At 43.3% G+C, this 14,907-nt stretch overlaps 1 protein-coding gene across 1 annotated transcript in view; it reads right to left on the bottom strand.

The window, feature by feature from the left end:
* Window positions 1-1,868: 1,868 nt before the first annotated feature.
* Window positions 1,869-14,907, bottom strand: part of LOC126419377 (uncharacterized) — a 66,510-nt gene continuing 53,471 nt past the window's right edge. The window contains exons 2-3 of the mRNA XM_050086564.1: window positions 2,280-2,520; window positions 1,869-2,117 (exon numbers count right to left, since the gene is read on the bottom strand). Of these exons, the coding sequence (XP_049942521.1) occupies window positions 1,869-2,117; window positions 2,280-2,520 (490 nt within the window). The remainder of the gene's footprint in view (window positions 2,118-2,279; window positions 2,521-14,907) is intronic.

The raw sequence follows: 14,907 nt of genomic DNA, 5'->3' as shown, positions 1-14,907 counted from the left end.
TGTTTCCCACGCTGGTCTCGTTGTGAACTCATGGCTCAATCGTCGAAAATCTAGGTAGTGATGATTCCAAGATCGGATGCAAAGAGGCCTAGGTGTTATTCTGCGATATTAAAAAGTTTTATAGATGCGCTTCACAAACCATTCTTGAAGATTAAACTTTTGCAAGTTAGGACAATGGTGATGTAAAAAAGTAATCAGCACTCCGAATTAAAGTTACACTTCTTGTTTATTACTTTTGTTGCAACATCACTTCACAATATCAAACATACTTGAAAATGTCTTCCTCACTGTTAAAGTTCACATTTCATAAACCGACTACAATTTGCGTCTTTTCAACATGACGACCAAGACTTGACTCTCTAATAACTGCTTACGCACCCAAAAATCAGAGTTACAAGTACGTCAAAGATCATAGTGACAAAAGAAAGAATACACATAAGAATAATATCACTGCAATATAAACATATTGTGGTGTGGGTACTGTAAGACCTTCAGCACACACCATCAGATTATTTGACTTGTCGCTCTAACGAAGAAGGCGAGTGTCAGCAATATGTCTCGTGGTCTTATTGTGGCGTGTTTATCTTCTGCCGTTAGGTCAGACGATAGAAATGCCACTTGCACACTTAGAGTAGCAGATTGACGGTGACCAACTTTAAACAGAACTTGATTAATTTTCACACACATTTATTAAAATAATAACAAGCATAAACCTTACGGAACTTGATTCTGGGTGCTATTTACAATTGACAATCTGAAGTTCCTTTGGTCTTGGTACGTTAATCTTATTCTCACATATCTCCGATACTTGACAAAGTGTCTATACATTAATCTTCATGGCTATGTACAGGAATATGGTAATCTTCTTAGGTGCAGACTGAAACTTGACTATAGACTGGTGCAGACTAATGCAGACTGGTACATATTGGTGCAGACAAATGCAGACTACTAATCAGAGGTCTGTACACTCGTTACAATACCTCGCGCGTTCAGGTATCACTACGCGAGTGTGATCCATGAGGAGATAAGGTTCTACATTAGCAGCAATCTCATTGGCTGCATTACATATTAATATGCGGATCGGCGGAAGCAGAATTTGGTCCGTCTCTAAGGCAGCGCCATCTCGTAGTGCGGAGATGGACGAGCGCTGCGCCTGCGCTGTTGTGCTTAGCGGGGCACGCTCTAGTGGGAAAGTTGTGTATGTGCTGACTACATGGAACTGTGTACACAACACATATCGATGTATCAAAAGTACCTCTACATTGGCGGCCGAAGTGGCCGAGTGGTTCTAGGCGCTACAGTTTGGTACCGCGCGACCGCTACGGTCGCAGGTTCGAATCCTGCCTCGGGCATGGATGTCCTTAGGTTAGTTAGGTTTAAGTAGTTCTAAGTTTAGGGGACTGATGACCTCAGAAGTTGAGTCCCATAGTGCTCAGAGCCATTTCAACCATTTTGAACCTCTACATTAATGAAATCAAATCTGAATGTTGTCACAGAAATATGTTAACTATTTGCAGAAACACAGTAGAATATTGCTGGTATCGAGAGGTTGAGGAGAGGTGCCGTAATAGTTACGTAATTCAGGTACCATTACAACTTTCAACCTGCTCAGTTTCATTTCTTTTCCTCCTCCACCTCAGCGCCTTTTACTTGTTTCCGTCAGGCAATATGTTTTCGGTGGCTTAGCTGCCTTTTCCTGGGAAGTATTTCAATGTTACGCTCTAAATGTAACTGCGTTGCTGCTGATGATGCTAGGTTTATATGTGGTAGCTTGAACCAGCTGCGTGACAACCGTTTGCCCCCGTCTACAACACGCCGCCCACAGCTGCTCTCTTCGCGGTCGCGGCTGGTGGAGCATCTTTCTGCTACTAATAGGACCCATCAGTCGAGGCGCAGCGCCTCCTCCGCGAGACATCAGTAGCAGCGAGGACGACGGCGGCGGCGGCGGCGGCGGCAACGACTGAACAAGAGCTGCCCTGGGAGGCGGAGCATTTCTGGCCCCGGGCCACCTCCCACCTAGCAGCATCCGCCCCCGCCGTGACGTAGGCGGCCGTCTGCCCGCGCGGCACCGAATTATAATTTCTGTCTGGCTGCTCCCTGCGCTTCCCTCCCGTCTGCTGTCAAGCAGGCCGTGCTTACGTGCGCGCGCTTTTCGCGCTCGCGCGCGCGTGCGTGTGTATGTGCGTGACTGCGTACGGGACAGCGCGACGGCGCCCTGCTGATGACAAACACATTTAATTATTTAAGTTGCCGCGCGCGGAGTGGGTAATGAGCGCGACCCGCTGTTGTTTCAAGTTGCCTCCCGCGCCTCCCCGGTGCGCCCATCTCGAGGTGCTGCTGACAGCCTCCACTGTGCGCATACGACTGCTGCTGCTGCTGCCGCTGCTGCTACCGCTGCTCGCTGTCCGGCCCGCAGGCTGTGTCGTCCGGTAAGACAGCTCTGTCTGTCCCCGGCTGGACTTGTGTGGGACAAGCAGTAGCCCAACGGACCCAACTCGTCGCGAAGGTGCTTTCGCAGCCCTTGGCAGAAGAGCAAGCCCTTACGCACCGCGTAATTGTATACTAGAAGTGAGCAACCTTCATATGTGATCTCCATCTATCCACAGACAACATTTCCTACAGTACGTACACTGACAAGGCAAAACATGATGGCCACTCTCCGCCGTGTCATAAAATGTGTGTGAATTCCTAAGGGACCAAACTTCTGAGGTCATCGGTCCCTAGACTTACACATTACTTAAACTGACTTACGCTATCAACAACACACACCTTCATGCCTGAGGAAGGAATCGAAACTCTGGCGTGACATGGCGCCTCAAACCGAGCGACCACTCTGCGCGGTGCACTCTGTCATCGATTACCGCCTAGCTGTGTGGCCGGTATCAATACGCAGTACGGAAAATATACTCTATCTAATCAAAAGTATCCGAGCAGTTTTTAGTGGACAGTAACATGACGGCTTGGTCCCTGCTGGGGACTCTTTTTAAGACGTATCTGATTGAAATGGACACTCTAGCTGCAAACAGGCGATGATATACTTAATTGGGGACATGTTGAAAATGTATGCCCCGACCGGGACTCGAACCCGGGATCTCCTGCTTACATGGCAGACGCTCTAGCCATCCTTTTTTTTTTTTTGTCTCATTTTGTTCCACATTGTTCGTTCAGTTTGTTCTTGGCGGACGTCCGATGACACTTGTTCAGGTTGTTCGTTGATCCGTTCACTCAGTTTTTTTATTACAGAGGGTAGCTAAACCCTCTGACCGAACACGCTGAGATACCATGCCGGCGCCATCTGAGCCACCGAGGGCACAGTGGATAGTGCGCCTGCAGGGACGTATCCCTTGCACGCTCCCCGTGAGACCCATATTCCCGACATGTCCACACCACTACATTGGTAGTGCGTCTAATAGATGTTTGCCCATCGTACTCATTACTCGAGGCAGATTAATCTACCAAGTCCCGTAAGAGTTTGGGCACAGCGTGTGCGTTGGTATCTAATTGCCTGTGGAGGAATGGCAGCTTATTCTGCCCCACGAGCAGAAATCACAGAAGCTACTGATATTGGACGCTGCGTCTCTAGTTATGTCGATGTTATAACTCATCCAGAAAGTAATTGTCAATACGAGTGAATTTCGCCAACAGGGTGTAACTAAGAAGTTATTTTATTTTCTCTTGACGGCAACCAGTTTCGGCATTCCACTACGCCATCTTCAGGCCCCGTATGCATCTCTGAAAATAAACGATAATGCCATACAGTGCCATACGTCCCTAGATCTCGTGAATTCAAACCAGTTCACAAGTGATTCATTCGAAGACTTGGTTGTGAACTCAGTACACACTGCTGTACCATGTGTTTCGTATCCTTTCACATTAAGCGTTTCCCTAACCGTAATATGGGCACCTCACCCTAACCACCAAATACATCTCCGTATCTGCTCTGTACTTCAGTATTGTCACTACATTTGACGGCAGAAATCGTTATTCTGGCGTTCACCGTACCCAAATCGTTCCGTCTGATTTCCATGACTAACCACTCCGAATCACTTGTTGCCAGTCATCCACTGTCCAGCGCCATTTCTCTTTACACCACCTCAAGCATCCTTAGCACTAAAATGTGTATCTTATGAGGAGGCGCTAGGCCATTTCAACCCATTATTTTTAAGTCCCTACGCAGAGTGATTGTTCTTTCTTGTCCGTTGGTAGCAATTTGAAACTCACGACTGACAACCACACTCCTCGACGGTTCCTGTTGATTAGTACATCAGGTCTGCCTGGTGCCAGTTCAGTTACTGTTCATCCTTCTCATTTCCACTTCATACTCAAATGTTCTTTCTGACAAATCAATACTCCCAGCCTCGTTTCATACTGGTGGATCTGCTTCTCCTGACAGCTGGTAGTCAGTTCCGTAATACGTAGGGCTCTCCGGATACTTTTGATCAGGTTGTCCACAAGAGGAGTAGAAACAAATGGAGAATCACGCTAGTGACAATACAGGCCGCAAAATTGAGGTATCCTGATATCTATGGTCTGGCGCCTGGGAACAATCATATCGGAAACGGCAAGCTGGTCGGCTGTTCGTGTACTACTTTCGCAAGAACCTATGGGAAGTGGTTGCCGAATAATGGGAGAGTGTTGGACGTCCACGCCCTACTTCAGAAGATGAAGGATGGATGCTTGCCCAATCTGTACAGCAGGATAGGCAGCTTGCTGTGGCAGATCTGAGGACAGAGTACAACGCTTGGGCCGACACAAGGTTTTCAGAGTGCACCGTTCGTCACACATTTCTGAAAACAAGACTCCGCAGTGGATGATCCTTATATCTGAATACCGTTACTCCTACAACCATCAAAAAGAAACCCAAAGTATATCTATTTTAAAAAGCTGATAAAAATGCTTTTAGCGCCTTTTTAAGTGACAGTCTGCACTCATTCCGATCTGATTGTGTAAGCGTTGAAAAGTCGTGGAATGATTTCAAAGAGATTGTGTCGACAGCAATTGATGGATACATACAACATAAATTAATAAGTGATGGTACTGATCCCCCATGGTACACAAAACGGGTCAGATCGCTGTTGCAGAAGCAGAGAAAAAAGCATGACAAATTTAAAAGAACGCAAAATCCTCAAGACTGGAAAAGTTTTGCAGAAGTTAGAAATATAGTGCGTTCTTCAATGCGAGATGCTTTCATTAATTTCCACAACAAAACTCTGTCTCGAAATCTGGCAGAAAACCCAAAGAGATTCTTGTCATACATAAAGCAAACTGTGCGATAACAACGGTGAAGTCACTGATGACAGTGCCACTAAAGCAGAGTTATTAAACAAAATTTTCTGAAACTCCTTCACCAAAGAAGACGAAGTAAATATATCTGAATTCCTATCAAGATCAACTGTCAAGATGAGAAACATACAAATCTACAGGGTGTTTCAAAAATGACCGGTATATTTGAAACGGCAATAAAAACTAAACGAGCAGCGATAGAAATACACCGTTTGTTGCAATATGCTTGGGACAACATTACATTTTCAGGCAGACAAACTTTCGAAATTACAGTAGTTACAATTTTCAACAACAGATGGCGCTGCGGTCTGGGAAACTCTATAGTACGATATTTTCCACATATCCACCATGCGTAGCAATAATATGGCGTAGTCTCTGAATGAAATTACCCGAAACCTTTGACAACGTTTCTGGCGGAATGGCTTCAAATGCAGATGAGATGTACTGCTTCAGCTGTTCAATTGTTTCTGGATTCTGGCGGTACACCTGGTCTTTCAAGTGTCCCCACAGAAAGAAGTCACAGGGGTTCATGTCTGGCGAATAGGGAGGCCAATCCACGCCGCCTCCTGTATGTTTCGGATAGCCCAAAGCAGTCACACGATCATCGAAATATTCATTCAGGAAATTAAAGACGTCGGCCGTGGGATGTGGCCGGGCACCATCTTGCATAAACCACGAGGTGTTTGCAGTGTCGTCTAAGGCAGTTTGTACCGCCACAAATTCACGAAGAATGTCCAGATAGCGTGATGCAGTAATCGTTTCGGATCTGAAAAATGGGCCAATGATTCCTTTGGAAGAAATGGCGGCCCAGACCAGTACTTTTTGAGGATGCAGGGACGATGGGACTGCAACATGGGGCTTTTCGGTTCCCCATATGCGCCAGTTCTGTTTATTGACGAAGCCGTCCAGGTAAAAATAAGCTTCGTCAGTAAACCAAATGCTGCCCACATGCATATCGCCGTCATCAATCCTGTGCACTATATCGTTAGCGAATGTCTCTCGTGCAGTGGCGCTGAGGGGTTGCCGCGTCTGAATTTTGTATGGATAGAGGTGTAAACTCTGGCGCATGAGACGATACGTGGACGTTGGCGTCATTTGGACCGCAGCTGCAACACGGCGAACGGAAACCCGAGGCCGCTGTTGGATCACCTGCTGCACTAGCTGCGCATTGCCCTCTGTGGTTGCCATATGCGGTCGCCCTACCTTTCCAGCATGTTCATCCGTCACGTTCCCAGTCCGTTGAAATTTTTCAAACAGATCCTTTATTGTATCGCTTTTCGGTCCTTTGGTTACATTAAACCTCCGTTGAAAACTTCGTCTTGTTGCAACAACACTGTGTTCTAGGCGGTGGAATTCCAACACCAGAAAAATCCTCTGTTCTAAGGAATAAACCATGTTGTCTACAGCACACTTGCACGTTGTGAACAGCACACGCTTACAGCAGAAAGACGACGTACAGAATGGCGCACCCACAGACTGCGTTGTCTTCTATATCTTTCACATCACTTGCAGCGCCATCTGTTGTTGAAAATTGTAACCACTGTAATTTCGAAAGTTTGGCTCTGAGCACTATGGGACTCAACTGCTGAGGTCATTAGTCCCCTAGAACTTAGAACTAGTTAAACCTAACTAACCTAAGGACATCACAAACATCCATGCCCGAGGCAGGATTCGAACCTGCGACCGTAGAGGTCTTACGGTTCCAGACTGCAGCGCCTTTAACCGCACGGCCACTTTGGTCGGCTTTCGAAAGTTTGTCTGCCTGAAAATGTGCTGTTGTCCCAAGCATATTGCAACAAATGGTGTATTTCTATCGCTGCTCGTTTAGTTTTTATTGCCGTTTCAAATATACCGGTCATTTTTTAAACACCTTGTATATCCTCGGTATCGCAAACCACCTTAAGTCACTTAATTAAAGCAAGGCTTCCGGTCCAGACTGCATACCAGTCAGATTCCTGTCAGGGTGTGCTGATACAACAGCTACATATTTAGCAATTATATACAACCGCTCGCTCACAGAAAGATCCGTACCTAAAGACTGGAAAATTGCTGAAGTCACACCAATACCTCACAAGGGAAGTAGGAGTAATCCGTTGAATTGGAGGCCCATATCACTAACGTTGATTTGCAGTACAGTTTAGGAACATATACTGTATTCGAACATTACGAATCGTTCTTGTGAAGCACAAGTAGCCCTTTATACTCATAAAATAATAAGTGCTATCGACAGGGCATGTCAAATTAATTCCATATTTATAGATTTCCAGATGGCTTTCGACACCGTTCCTCACAGGCGTCTTCTAACCAAAGTGCGTGCCTATGAAATATCGCCTCAGTTGTGCGATTGGATTCGTGATTTCCTGTCAGAAAGACCACAGTTCGTCGTAATAAACGTAAAGTCATCGAGTAAAACAGAAATAATATCCGGCGTTCCCTAAGGAAGTGTTATAGACCCTCTATTGTTCCTGATCTATGTTATGAACATAGGAGACAATCTCAGAAGCCGTCTTAGATTGTTTGTAGATGATGCTGTCATTTACGTCTTGTAAAGTCATCAGATGACCAAAACGAATTGCGTAAGATTTAGATAAGATATCTGTATGGTGCGAAAAGTGGCAATTGACCCTGAATAAAGAAATGTGTGAAGTTATTCACATGAGTACAAAAAGAAATCCGCTAAATTTCGATTACTCGATAAGTCACACAAATCTGAAGACTGTAAATTCAACTTAATACTTAGGGATTACAATTTCAAATACCCTAAATTGGAACGATCACATAGATAATGTTGTGGGTAGAGCCAACCAAAGACTGTGATTCATTGCCAGAACACTTAGAAGTTGCAACAGGTCTACTAAAGAGACTGCTTAAAGTAAGCTTGTCCGCGCTATTCTGGAGTATTGCTGTGCGGTGTGGGATCAGCATCAGGTGGGACTAACGGATGACATCGAAAAAGTACAAAGAAGGGCAGTTCGTTTTGTATTATCGCGAAATAGGGGAGTTAGTGCCACAGACATGGTATGGGAATTGGAGTGGTGATAATTAAAACAAAGGCGTTTTTCGTTACGACGGGATCTTCTCATGAAATTTCAATCACCAGTTTTCTCCTCCGGTTGCGAAAACATTCTGTTTGCACCCACCTACATAGGGAGAAATGATTATCACCATAAAATAAGAGATATCAGGTCTCGCAAAGAAAAATGTAAGTGCTCGGTTTCTCGCGCGCCGTTCGAGAGTGGAACGGTAGAGAGACAGCTTGAAGGTGGTTCATTGAACCCTCTTCCAGGCACTTTATTGTGAATAGCAGAGTAATCACGTAGATGTAGATCTTCTCATGTTGATACATCAATATCGTCAGTTGGAACGGCACTGGTCACGGGATCACCGTGATTGGACCAAGGGTCAACGAAAATGTGGGAAATGGTCGGGTGAACCACATTTGTTGTAACAGCAGTTCAACAGTCGTGTCCGGACACGCCATCATCCAGGTGAACAGCTGTTCAAACATGTACAGGCCATGGACGCAGCCGGTGAGCGCGGTATTATGCTACTGGGGGCAATCACCTGGCCGTCTACGTGACACAATGACAGCTGTGGACGACGTGAAAATACTGTGCATCATCTATATCCCTTCATGCTTGCTGTGTTTCCGAATTGCGACGGCACCTTCCAGCAAGATAACTGCCCATGTCACAAGAGCCGAATCGTGCTACGGTGGTTCAAGGCGCATGACAGTAAACTCTCGTGGATCTCTTCGCTCCAGACTCAATTGGTCTCAGTCCACAAACCACCAGCCCGTAATTTATGAGAATTGCCTGACCTGTGCGTAGACATCTGGCGCCGCACATATCCTGGAACGTACCAACAACTTGTTGAATCCATGCCACCCATGGTTGCCGCCGTGTTGCATTCCAGAGGTTGACCAACATGCTATCAGGATGGTGGTCACAATCTTCTGACTCATCAATGAGTGCATTTTCGAATCCACCGTACAAAGTATAGTGGAGAGTAATCCGTACCAATGCTGACTAGTTTTTGCACTGTATCAGTAAAAAGAAAACTGCTACCACGATCACGTCGGGACGGAGGTTATATTTTACCACAAGCAAGTTCTAGACTTCAGACAGCAGCAACGTCATCCGGTAATGGAGTAGGCCCGAAATTAATTTCCGTTAACTAACTTATTCATTCAGAAAGTGTGACTCGGCAGAAATATTTTTTTCAGAGATATTTCCATAAACTCCAACTGTGTCCTCGCATTAACATGGATAAAGTAATTTCTACATTATTCCATTTCTGTAATGAGCGAACGGAAAATTATTTCTATCATCCTTGGCTGGGCATTTGTTGCTTACTATCTTGCTCATAAGATTTTACCACGTCATAAACGATGGACGCTACAGAATTTTCGTGCAGCTTTTCGATACGTGTTGTCTAATTGTACCCAGTAAGGGTTTAGCGAGAACAGCTACAACTTTGTTGTAAATAAATCCGCTCGTATTTTCTGAGCTCCTCTATTTTTGAGTTTTCGTGTACACTCACTTTACTGCCACAGCAACTCGTCTCTGAATTCGTTAGATGTCTAATGTCCGTTCTATAAAGAATAAAAGTGCTGGAGCAGTAGTCTAGAATTGGTAGTTTCAGATTCTTCTATACAGGTTTTTTATCAGTACCTAGCATTGTACAAGGCCTCGGGAGTAGACAACATTCCATTAGAATTACTAACGGCCTTCGGAGAGCCAGTCCTGACAAAACTCTACCATCTGGTGAGCAAGATGTATGAGACAGGCGAAATACCCTCAGACTTCAAGAAGAATATAATAATTCAAATCCCAAAGGAAGCAGGTGTTGACAGATGTGAAAATCACCGAACTATCAGTTTAATAAGTCACAGCTGCAAAATACTAACGCGAATTCTTTACAGACGAATGGAAAAACTGATAGAAGCCGACCTCGAGGAAGATCAGTTTGGATTCCGCAGAAATGTTGGAACACGTGAGGCAATACTGACCCTACGACTTCTCTTAGAAAATAGATTAAGGAAAGGCAAACCTACGTTTCTAGCATTTGTAGACTTAGTGAAAGCTTATGACAATGTTGACTTGAATACTTTCTTTCAAATTCTGAAGGTGGCAGGGGTAAAATACAGGGAGCGAAAGGCTGTTTACAATTTGTACAGATACCAGATGGCAATTATAAGAGTCGAGGGGCCTGAAAGGGAAGCAGAGGTTGGGAAGGGAGTGAGACAGGGTTGTAGCCTCTCCCCGAAAAGTTCGGAGTAGGTATTAAAATCCATGGAGAAGAAATAAAAACATTGAGGTTCGCCGATGACATTGTAATTCTCTCAGAGACAGCAAAGGACTTGGAAGAGCAGTTGAACGGAATGGACAGTGTCTTGAAAGGAGGATATAAGATGAACATCAACAAAAGCAAAACGAGGATAAGGGAATGTAGTCGAATTAAGTCGGGTGATGCTGAGGGAATTACATTAGGAAAGGAGCCACTTAAAGTGGTAAAGGAGTTTTGCTATTTGGGGAGCAAAATAACTGATGATGTTCGAAGTAGACAGGATATAAAATGTAGACTGGCAATGGCAAGGAAAGCGTTTCTGAAGAAGAGAAATTTGTTAACATCGAGTATAGATTTAAGTGTCAGGAAGTCGTTTCTGAAAGTATTTGTATGGAGTGTAGCCATGTATGGAAGTGAAACATGGACGATAAATAGTTTGGTGAAGAAGAGAATAGAAGCTTTCGAAATGTGGTGCTACAGAAGAATGCTGAAGATTAGATGGGTAGATCACATAACTAATGAGGAGGTATTGAATAGAATTGGGGAGAAGAGGAGTTTGTGGCTCAACTTGACAAGAAGAAGGGACCGGTTGGTAGAACATGTTCTGAGGCATCAAGGGATCACAAATTTAGTATTGGAGGGCAGCGTGGAGGGTAAAAATCGTAGAGGGAGACCACGAGATGAATACACTAAGCAGATTCAGAAGGATGTCGGTTGCAGTACGTACTGGGAGATGAAGAAGCTTGCACAGGATAGAGTAACATGGAGAGCTGCATCAAACCAGTCTCAGGACTGAAGACAACAACAACAACAGCATCGTACCAAAAAGGCATTCATTTACATTCGCCTCTACTATTTGTACGTGTCTTATTTTAGCCAACTCTGATTTGAATGAACGTTAATCTCAGCAACAGCGTAAAGAGATTGTCCTTTACAGTTCTCCAAGTATAGAACAGCACTGTAATGGTTGAAATCCTCAGGGTATATGGAAGAAAAGACCTATAAGACTATGCACCATTCGGTTTCTTACCTGCAAGATATCCACAGAAATTATGACCAAGAATATATAACGAAATTAATGAAGAAAGGAAATGAGTACGCCTTAGAATCTCCCACTGCTAACAGCCTTTGAGAAAGAAAGCTACTGGTACTACCTATGTTAACATACTGCAAAACGTATATGTGAATTCTGTACAAACAATATTCTCAGCTGTTCCAGAGGAATTTTTCAGAATCAAAATTTGGAAACAGAATAATGGAATTCATGCTTGCAGATGGCTTTTACCGTTTGGCTGTTGTGAAAATAATCTTCAACAGCGAATAGAAGAACTTAATAAAGGACTGAAAATTACTTATCGTAAGACTAGAATAATGAACATTTAACAAAGCATAAAGTAACTAGCTGAGCTTACCAATCATGATATAGTACCACTTTAGTAAAATTATTTATTGATCTTGAAGACCGCAAATGGATTGATAGAAGAGTAAAAATGATAATTAAAGCCTAAGAACAGTTTTCAAAACAAGCTTCCTATTACCTAAGACGGGGAGCGTACATTTGATACGTTATACCAGCTTTGGCTTGTAATGAGACATGGACTTTCAATCCAGAAAGCACTGATAAACTGATAAAGGGATGTATGATGAAAATTATATTCAGAGACAAAGAGACAAATAAAACCAGCACACGACAGACTGAAGTGGATGACGTAATGATGACTGAAGCCGGAACTTGAAACCAGGTGATAATATTTTATGCATACCAAGGAAGTTTCTTAATTTCAAGAGATAATGAGGCGCCGAGAGGGCGACTTATAGGAAGATGACTACATGTGAATGTAAAACAAGGAAGAGTTCCCATACGGATGATGATCATTTTTCTTATTTCGATGTGTTCATTAGTTTGTGATTGATTCTCCGACGGTGTTCAAGAACACGTCCTTAGTAAACTATCACTGGACGTGCCGATTTTTGTGTAGTTTGTTACAGCGTAAGGGTACAGTTCAATGTAGGATAACAGTTACGCACCAATATTCTGCGGTAAATATTTACTTATTAATGCGAGTAGTCTTTTTTGATGTTAGTTTCATCGTCATCCGATGTAACTCACAGTATACACTAAAGTTCTGTTTGGAAAACACCGGTGACAGCATGTGAATTAGCTAAACTGTTATGCAGGTAAACAGATTATGGGCAAATCAATTTTTCTTTTCTGTGTTCGGACGAATTTCCCTTAAACCAATTGTTCACTAATGAACAGAGCCAATGGATTTATTTGATTAAGATAAATATTTCTTACAACAACAGTTTACTTTGTATGCCACATTACTCGCTCTGTGTACAGTTATTAAAAGCAGTAGTTCATTTTGCATCGGGAAAGTAGGAATCAGAATGTTGTTTGTCTTCAACTGTCAACAAACATGGAAGAGATTAGAATTTGTCTGAGGTCATATAATGCAGAGGTTCTCACGAACTTTTGTTCTACCACTAATCACACCAGATGACTAAAAAATGTTTTTTCTTCGCAAGTTACATAACTCTTTTTTGGAAAGACGTAAAACGTAATGATAACCATGTAGCTAACAGTGTCGTCCGCAAAATCAGGACGTGGCTCTCAGAGAACAGATCAACGGTTAAGACCAACAAAACGTGATGCATACAGTTTCTGACACGGATTCCGTCTGAAAAGGAAATTTCACTGTATCAGGTTTGTCAAGCAGTCAGAGATTGTGAACCATTTTCAGTTGTTAGAACAGAGTGTAGGTGGAACGCTTTCTTGGAAGTATCACGTTCAAGAACTTATGCAGAAACTGAATGCTGCTACCTTCACTAGCCCTCACGCTGAAATAAGAAGACTTGCTTACTTTTTTTACTTTTTCTCTATTAGCTGGTATAGCGTTATATTTTGGGACGAAGCTGTGCACTCAGCAAGAATGTTCTCAGACCACAAGAGTTGGTCGCACTTATCTACGGTGTCAGTTAGTGAACTTCGTGTGGGCCGTTATCTCCGAATTATAGCTCTGTCATCCCTGTACGTATGACCTATCACTGAATTTGTTGCTGACAATATTTGCTCATTTAGAAGAAACTGAAATATTTATTCAGTGAATACGATAAACAGTTGAGTAACACTCCCTTCAGAATAGTACAGGAAGGTGCACACTACTCGGATGGTTTCATTTGAATAGTCTTCCAGCTGAACAGAAAACGACGAGTGTTAAACTTCAACTGCTCAAATTCAAGTGGAATCGTCTCCATGTGATACAGTCCTAATCTGTGCCGGAGTTCCTTGCAATAATTAAAATCTTTCTCCTGTAAAGTGGTATTCACTGATATTCTCTCACAATTTCTTTTCTTGTTTTACTAATAGCCAACGGCCTTGTCGCAGTGGTAACACCGGTTTCGGTCAGATCACCGAAGTTAAGCGCTGTCGTGCTGGTAGCACTTGGCTGGGTGACCATTCGCTCTTCCGAGCGCTGTTGGCCAGCAGGGTGCACTCAGCGCTCGTGAGCCAAACTAAGGGGCTACTTGATTCAGAAGGAGAGTGACATTCGGCCGGAAGAGCTCCGTGATGACCACATGGCCCTCCACGTCCGTATCCAGTAATGACTGTGGGCTTAGTATGACACGGCGACCGGTCAGTACCCTATGGGCCTCCAAGGTCTTTTCGGGGGGAGTTTTTTGAGTTTTACTGGCTATTAATTTTTTGTTTATAAACTTTCTAATCGTCATTCTGTAAATGATGTTCTTACCCGTTCCATGAGAAACGGCTTTGGCTCACATGGTCCCACAAACTAATATATAAAAATATGAAAATGAAAATGAAATACAGAGAAAATGGCGATGTTCTCGAGAAACACACTATGATTGCGTATATTTTTACAGTAACAGAAGATGGTGGAAGAGAAAATATACATGGACTAGGGACTGCCACCATTACTAACTGGTATCGTTTTCTGTATCTCATCCGTACAGCTTTTCTCAATATTAATCGTCTGCATATCTCTGCTTTCAGGGCGAACACAATTTTAGTCCCTCCTAGCTGACATTGCAGACATCTGAACTGTCGTCACCACTTTGAAGCAAGCCATGATACTCTATCACTGCTAATTCTTATGTTAGATAAGACACGCATCTTATCATCGTTGATTTCCTGTTTTTATTATCTTATTTATTTTTATAATTAATTTTGTATAATTATAATGGCAAGTCGCACTACGATGAAACTGTCTCTCGATATGGAAACGATTTTGTGCTGAGTCAACTTTGTGTATGTTGTGCATGGATAACTACAGTGAATAACTGGTGTCTTAGTAATGTCTCATATCTTGTTAT

The sequence above is a fragment of the Schistocerca serialis genome, chromosome 9 (assembly GCF_023864345.2).
Source record: "Schistocerca serialis cubense isolate TAMUIC-IGC-003099 chromosome 9, iqSchSeri2.2, whole genome shotgun sequence".
Taxonomy (NCBI): Eukaryota; Metazoa; Arthropoda; class Insecta; order Orthoptera; family Acrididae; genus Schistocerca; species Schistocerca serialis.
This window is presented reverse-complemented; position numbering and strand designations above follow the sequence as displayed.